At 39.3% G+C, this 8,542-nt stretch overlaps 1 protein-coding gene across 2 annotated transcripts in view; it reads left to right on the top strand.

Moving 5' to 3' along the window:
* The first annotated feature begins 3,654 nt into the window (after nt 1–3,654).
* The window catches only part of LOC108995892 (DNA repair protein recA homolog 1, chloroplastic), a 28,348-nt gene continuing 23,460 nt past the window's right edge, over nt 3,655–8,542 (top strand). For both annotated transcript variants that reach the window (XM_018971565.1, XM_018971556.1), the window contains exon 1: nt 3,655–4,011. In XM_018971565.1, coding sequence (XP_018827110.1) covers nt 3,775–4,011 — 237 coding nt within the window. In that variant the 5' untranslated portion in view covers nt 3,655–3,774. The remainder of the gene's footprint in view (nt 4,012–8,542) is intronic.

Below are 8,542 nucleotides of genomic sequence, written 5' to 3'. Positions count from 1 at the left end.
TGAATGAATGTTTTTATTGTATGAAAATACATAATAGTCATATGAATGAAAAGGATACGAAAGGAATGGGCAGATTGCAATGTCGGGTAAGTAGTACTGGTAGTGCACCCAGTGCTGCCTCTGATTGAAAGGGATTCCCAACCTGTGGCCACGGGCGAAATCCAGGTCCAAAGGAAGACCGCTAACCCCAACACATGGGGCGTAATAGTGTGTACCGACCAAAGAAAGTGAAATATGAAAGTATAATTATTTCTTAAAATGTTTATACATGAAAGCATATTTATCTCTTAAACTATTTATGCTTGAAAGTATTGCTTATTCCTTAAAATGTTTATGCATAAAAGTATGGCTTATTTCTTTAATTGTTATGAATGAAAGCATTGTCAAGATTAACAAATGTTTATGTATGCATGCTTTCAAAAGAAAAGAATAGATGTCTAGTATGTTCACTGCATGGTGTACTGCTTACTGAGTATTTGACTTACTTTTGTTTTAAATGTTTTAAACGTCCAGGTAATGATGAAAAGACTGGGGAGCAAGATATTATTGCAGAGTGAGAGTCAGAAGCCTAGGATCTTCCCTAACTAGAACATTTATGTTTATGGATGATAGGTTATGTTTATGTATAGACATTTTTTTTATGTTGGGATGAACTCTGAGAGTCTTTTATGGATGAATGTTGAATAGAACGTCTATCAGGTATTCCCCTTATTATATTAGAAATTTAGGGTACACGTGTGTCATGTTTATGCCGATCACATGTTATTAGAAAAATAAAAGAAAATAAAAGAAAAAGAATGAAGAAAAGTAAAAGGACAGGCACGTACGTCACGATCCTGCCCTTCCCGGGGCTGGTTGTGACATACCCTCACCCATACTTCACAACAAATCTCTTTATGAGCTTCTCTATGATATGATTCCTAACTACTCCTTACTTTGAGTTTTTGATTGTGCATGTTTTGTTACTCTTCCTTCTCATGAATGGATCAAACTTGAACCCCGCTCTCGGTTATGTTGTTTTCTGGTTATGACTTAACTCAAAAAAGTTATCGTTGCTATGATCCTGTCACCAAACATCTTTGAGTCTCTCGCCATGTGGAGTTTTGGGAATACAAACCATTTACTAGCCTATCCATGTTCTCCCCTTCCTCCTTCACCCACTCACTCATATTCACTGATCCCTCTATTGCTCTATTTCCTGACTCTTCTACAAAGATTTTGAGCTCCTCAGACAATTCTTCCACCGCTACTCCCAATCTAGTTGATGCATTTGATGGACCGCCTGCAACACCATCCATTCCTGAGCCTTCTCAATTCCCTGAACCTTGTCTTTCCAGTTGGGTAAGTGTTCCTCCTACTCATCTTCGTGATTATCATTGTTTCTTTGTTCTTGCTACCTTTCACAAACTTCACAATTATCATGAGACTCGTACTGACCCTCTTTGGCAGCAAGCTATGTCTGATGAATTGGATACTCTTGTCAAAACACATACTTGGGATCTAGTGGACTTACCTCTTGATAAAAATGCAGTGGGATGCAAGTGGATTTATAAAATCAAGACTTGGGCAGATGGATCAATTGAACGCTACAAAACTCGATTTGTTGCAAAGGGTTTTATCCAGGAGTATGGGATTGATTGCGATGAGACTTTTGTTCCTGTTGCCATATTTACCTTTGTTAGATCTTTACTTGCAGTTGCTGTTGTCCGGCATTAGGAACTCTTTCGAATGGATGTTAAAAAAACCTTCCTCAATGGTGGTCTTATTGAAAAAGTTTACATGCAACCACAACATGGCTATGAGCATCCTCCACATAAAGTTTATTATCTCCGTTGAGCTCTTTATGGGCTCAAACAAGCTCATCGGGCTTGATTAGATAAATTTCGGTCAGTGGTTTCTCAACAAGGCTTTCTTTCTAGCCCATATGATTTTGCACTATTTCTTTGTACTACTGGTGTAGGTACTATCCTTCTTCTTCTCTATGTGGATGATATGATTGTTACTAGTGATGATATTGCTGGTATTCGAGATCTTTAAACTTTTCTTAGCCAGAATTTTGAGATGGAGGATTTGTGAGACCTTAACTACTTCCTCGGCCTTGAAGTTACTTCGAGTCAGGATGGTTATTATCTCACTCAAGCCAAATATGTCTCTGATTTACTTTCCAAAGTTGGGTTGACAGATAGAAAGATAGCCTCTAGTCCATTTGAGGATAATACCAAACTCCTAGTCACTGAAGATTTCCCACTTTCGGATGCAACAGTCAACACTTTATCGACAATTAATTGGCAGTCTCATTTATCTTACAGTCAGTAGGTCTAACATTTCATATGTTGTTCATCTAGTCAGTCAATTTATGAGTGCGCCTCAATCTACCCATTTTGCTACTATTCTTCAAATTTTACGCTATATTTAGGGCACTCTGTTTCGTGGTTAGGACTTCTCATCACACTCTTTTCTTGAGCTATAGGCCTATTTTGATGCAGATTGGGTTAGTGATCTCAGTAATCGTCGCTCCACCACTGGTTATTGTTTCTTACTTGGTATTTCTTTGATTTCATAGCGTAGTAAGAAACAGTCCTTTGTTACTTGTTCAAGCACTGAGACTGAGTATCATGCCCTTGTTGATACGACATCTGAACTTTTGTGGTTACGTTGGCTTCTGAAAGACATGGGCATTCCTTAGTCAATAAGTTCTCCTATTCATTGTGACAATCGTAGTGTCATCTAGATTGCGCACAATAATGTGTTCCACGAGTATACCAAACATATTGAGATTGATTTTCACTTCATCTGCCATCATCTTTAGCACAGTGTCCTCCAGTTATACCCAGTCCCCTATGAAGATAATCTTGCCGACATTTTTATGAAATCACATCCACCTGGTCGATTTGGTGATCTTGTTTCCAAATTCCAATTGACTTCGCCACCAAGAGTTTGAGTGGGGATGTTAGTGCTTATATATATATATATCTATCTATCTTAGATTATACCTAATATTCTTAGAATATTATGATAATATTCTTAGTTTCGTGTAATTATGTTAGGTTAGAATCTTTCATTCTTCATTATATTTCCTTATTTACTTTGACCATATTAAACAATATATAGACATACTTTGTATAGTTTTGAATACATAGAAATTATACACGTATGATTCACCAAAATCTTCTTTATTTTAATACTCAATTTCTAAAATCCAATAAAATATTTTAACTCAGACCATTTAACTACAATTTACAAATTATGTTACTACTATTCACAGATATTTTGAAATATTCTAAATATTCAAATCTGCTATTAATGTCATAATATTCTTTCTCCTTCTCGTAACCAATAGGGTTTTTTTTTAAAAAAAGGATATATATATATATATATATATATGATATGTGGATTTCTTGCAAATCCCTTATATCACATGAATGTTCCGAGACACGGGGCCTCTTTGAGCAACAAACTGCAAAGCCCAATCAATCCCCTTATCAAAGACATATATGACGACAAACGACAAAAAAGAAAAAATATCAAGCGCGAGGACCGCTAGCGGCCCAGCATAACCCAACAACTCTTTTTGGGCCGACACAGATTTGCTCACAAAGATGAGCAAACGATACAAGGAGAGGAAGAAAGAGAGATCCACATCCACCAGACAAGGGTTTAAAACAGACAGACAACTCGTGAACAAACGAGAACTAAAGAAAATCTGCCGATTTAGCAGATGACGGGAGAGAGCATAACGCTGCAATCACAGCAATAGTCGTCTTCGTGACGATAATGGATTCATTGTTCTTTCAATATCTAAATGCCAACGCTGTCCCTTTAAAAGCATGCCGTTGGCCATCATCAACATCACCCCTCTTCTATCCTTTCCCTCAGAGGAGCTTTAAATCCTGGTCTACACGCATTTTAACTCCAGCCTCCAAGCTTAAGCAACTCAGAATTCGTAGTGAGTTCGATGGAAAAGCAAATGGTGCTCTCTCTGCCGACTTCGACCCCCGCTTCATCGACCGGGTCTGCTTCTCTTTCGTCTCCTTCTTCAAGCTCTTAGTGCAATTATATCTTGTCCCATGCTTTCTTCTGTCGAAGCTTTTGATTTAGTTGGACCGTTTTTGTTGTTGTTCTTTGTGATATAAATTAAATAAAGTTTATCTCTAACACTCTAACTTTATTATTTATGTCTCCTGACCCTATCAAAACAGCATTAGCAACTTTTGTTTTGTTTTTGGAGCTGAAAAGTTGCAATTTTTACTATTTTCGTCTTGCTTTCTTTGCAAGTTAATATGTTTTTCACTACTTTTCGGTGGAATTGTTGACTGACGGAATAGAAATATTTATTTACGTGCTTCATTTTGTCTGTGCGGATACATCGTTCTTTGTTGTATGCTGAAAAGTTGCAATTTTTACTATTTTCGTCTTGCTTTCTTTGCAAGTTAATATGTTTTTCACTACTTTTCGGTGGAATTGTTGACTGACGGAGTAGAAATATTTATTTACGTGCTTCATTTTGTCTGTGCGGATACATCGGTCTTAGTTGTATGGGTGTGTGTTGTACGTTGATTGTCAATCTTTCTTGTTAATGCTCAATAACATTTTGGGATCGCTATTTTACGGAGCACCTTTTTAATCGTATGACTTTCTGTTTCTAATGAGCCGTTTCTCTTGTATACTCGGGCTAAGATTTTGCACTATTCCATAGAAGTCACCTATCAAAGATTTTTTTTTGATCTGTAAACAAGTTTTTATTGATCAAAAGAGTAGGCATAAACCCAAGTATACGGAACATATACAAGAGCAACGTCTAGGCATGCTAGTTTAGAGATACAAGAAATTCATGAAAAGTCATGCCATGGAAATCAATTACAATCGACCAATTGAGTAAAGTATTGAAAAATAAATTTCTAACCTCATCCATAGATCACTCTTGGTCTTCAAAGTTTCTTGCATTCCGCTCCCTCCAAATGCACCACCATAGTCAAATAGGTATCATCTTCCATATGGATGCAATTTGAGAGTTTTCCCGAATATCTCTCCAAGAAGCTAGAAGGTCACATACCCTTTCCGGCATAACCCAAGCTAACCCCAATCGAGCAAAAACTTCATTCCACAAGATCATGACAATCTCACAATGTAGTATGGACTCTCCGCTCTTCTTGCACATATAGCACTAGTCCATAACTATAATACGATGTTTCTTCAAGTTGTCCATAGTAAGAATCTTCCCTAAAGAAGCCGTCTATACAAAAAATACTGCCTTTAGAGGTGCCTTTTGTCTTCCAGATGCTCTTCCAACCAGCTAATTTCCTCTCCATTTTTTCTAGCACATCATCCCACATAGATTTTGATTTGAACGGCGCACCCAATAGGAGGTCAAGATATTTCAAGGGTAGCTGAGATTTCTTACAATCCAAGATGGACGCCATACTCTCCACATTGGGCACATACCCCATTGGCACTACCTCTGATTTAGCCAAATTCACCTTCAACCTTGACACGGCTTCGAAGCATAATAGGAGAGCTCGAAAAAATCGAATTTGCTCATGTTTGGCTCCATAAAAGATTAGGGTATCATCAACGAACAATAAATGAGATATGTTTAGCGAACCTGTAAGTACCTCACCCATTGAGAATCTTGATAGGAACCCTCCCACCACGACCCCTGAAATCATCTTACTAAAAGCCCATCACAAAAACAAAAAGAAGCGGAGAAAGAGGGTCACCTTGTTTGTCGCAATCCTCAGGAACTTTTAAAAAAGCATTTTGACGTACCATTCACCAATATAGAAAAACAAGCCGTAGAGATACAATGATGGATCTATGTACGCCATTTCGTGCCAAAGCCACATCTCTCAAGCATATAAAATAAGAATCTCCAATTGACATGATTTATAAGCTTTCTCCATGTCCAACTTGCATAGGAGCCCCGACTCTCCCGACTTAATTCGACTCTACAAGCATTCATTGGCAATAAGTACTGAGTCAAGGATTTGCCTGACTTTAACAAAGGTATTTTGAGGCTTCAAAATCATGCTTTCTATCACCTTGCTTAACCCATTCGCCAAAACTTTGGATAAGATTTTGTATAACCCACCCACCAGGCTAATGGGATGATAAACTTTTACCTCTACAACGCTTGGCTTTTTAGGAATGAGTGCTATAAAAGTTGCATTTAGACTTTTCTCGAACCGTCCGGTTTCATGAAATTCATGGAAAACCCCCATGATCTTCTTTAAGTACATCCCAACAAGTCTGAAAAAAGGCCCTGGAGAAGCCATCCGGGCCTGGAGCTTTGTCACCCGTCATAAGTTTTAATACTTGCCTGACCTCTACCTCATCAAACAGTCTTTCAAGTTGTTCCATTGCCTTCGGATCAAGAACATCAAAAGCCAGCCCATCAAGTCTTGGTCTCCACGAAAACTGTTTCGAAAGCAAACTTTCATAGTAATTGACAATGTGATCTATGATCTCGGTTTGGTTGGATGAGGCCGCCCTATCTATCATCAATGCTTCTATAGCATTGTTTCGCCTATGTGAGTTGGTCACCTGGTGGAAAAACTTGGTGCATCTATCCCCTTTCTTCAACCATAATGCTTGCAATTTTTGTCGCCAAGATATTTCTTCCAAAAGAGAAATCCGTTCAATGTCCACAGTCACTTGGGTTTTGCAAGCCTGCTCGGTTTCAGATAGTATCCTCTCCTCTTCCACGCCCTCCAAGCCCTTAAGCTCCTCCAAGAGAACATTTTTTTGGCTTTCCACATCACCAAACACTTGCGCGTTTCACACCTTCAAATATTTTTTCAGGGACTTTAATTTACAAGCCAGAATATAACTAGTATTGCCATGAAATTAGTAAGAAGATCACCATTGTCGTATTTTGTCTAGAAATCCATTTGACTTCAACCGCATGTTCTCAAATTTGACGTACCTTGGGCCTTTTCGAATGCCTCCGCAGTTCAATAGGATGTGAACGTGGTCTGAACACAACTTGGGGAGTCTCTTTTGAATGAAGTTTGGATAGTGTGCCTCCCAATCTAGTGAGATTAGAAATCTGTCAAGCCTTGACCAAGGTGGATGACCTCGGTTGCTTGAGCAAGTGAAAGAGCCACTTGCAAGGGGAATATCCTGTAAATTTTGTTTAGAGATGAAGTTAGAAAGGTCTACCATTGGTGGATTGAAGCCGGAACCACCCGATCTTTCACTAGGAAAACGAGTCACGTTGAAGTCGCCTCCAATAAACCAAGGTAGGTCCCATAAGCTGCTAATACTGGCCAACTTGTCCCATAGTAAACTTTGGGCCCGATCAAGATTAGGCCCATAAACTCCTGTGAAGGCCAACTGATAACCATCCATGACATTCTTCCATTTTTTCCACAACTCTTTTGTTTCACATTATTAATATGCCCCCTGATGCTTCATTGGATGGTAAATAATGCCATCCCACTTGACTACATCCCCACAAACTCTTAATAATACGGAGGGAAATAACTATCAGTTTCGTTTCTTGCAAACATACAATGTCTACCTTCCATTTATGGAGCTGATTTCTAACTTTAAGGCGTTTATATTTCTCATTCAGTCCCCTTACATTCCAAGAAATAATTTTTGGTATCATAAAACCACCTCCTTTGCCCTTCCCTTTCCCGGTTAAAGCTTTTTTCTCTTGCTCCATCATTTACTGTCCAATCAAGTCTTTGGAGTTCTCTTGCTTTCTTCTTAGTTGATGCAAGCTCCCTAGGTGATACCAAAATATTCTTTCCAGCTTTTATAGCTGCAAGAAGGGCTATGAACTGATCCTCGAAACCGTCGCATAAAATCCCCACACAGTATTGAATCTCCTTTGCCTTGTTTAAGACCCAATCTTAGGCCTGGATGTTGCTGTTCTTGTTTGGATGTACGGACAACAGTGGAGTTGGTTCTACTCAGCAAGCATCTTCACACACCAAAGGGGCTGTTTGTGCCATCCCCACTCTGCCTATGCCTGAAACTAGCGTATGCATTTACTCTCCTTCAGTCGCATTGGAGTCAAAGGCAACCATCACAGTGAGAGGACTTCTTGTTGCCTCCGTGTCAGCCTCACAACCCCTCACCTCTCTTTGATCCTTCTCCCGGTCCATCATTTCCACAGACGGTATGTTCTGGGATGAGTTATTGTCTGTTTGAGCAGATCCGCTGTCGTTATCTATCTCAAAATGAACCTAGCTTCCCTTATGTTTGACGGCGTCCCCACTCGGCCGAGAGTTCGGCCACTGGCTTGCCTTCCCCCATTGGTCGATTCTGTGGTGACCCCGTCAGGTGGGTGTTAGGCGCCAGTAGATTTTGTGCAGCGTCGGAGGAGGACCAACCTCGAATGTAGATGGGCCCATTGGTTTGGCCTACTATGGAAGTAGACGCGGAAGAGAAGTCACTATAGAAGTGCACCCTACACACTTACAATTACTATCTAGAGAGAGACTTGTGAACCACAAATAAGCTTCCCAAAAGTTATCATGATTACAATTTGCCAACTACATTTGATTGCAACAAACCATCAAGAAAATAGAATGAT

Source organism: Juglans regia, chromosome 2, assembly GCF_001411555.2.
Source record: "Juglans regia cultivar Chandler chromosome 2, Walnut 2.0, whole genome shotgun sequence".
Taxonomy (NCBI): domain Eukaryota; kingdom Viridiplantae; phylum Streptophyta; class Magnoliopsida; order Fagales; family Juglandaceae; genus Juglans; species Juglans regia.
The sequence above is the reverse complement of the archived record's forward strand: the minus strand, read 5'-3'. Positions and strand labels throughout refer to the sequence as shown.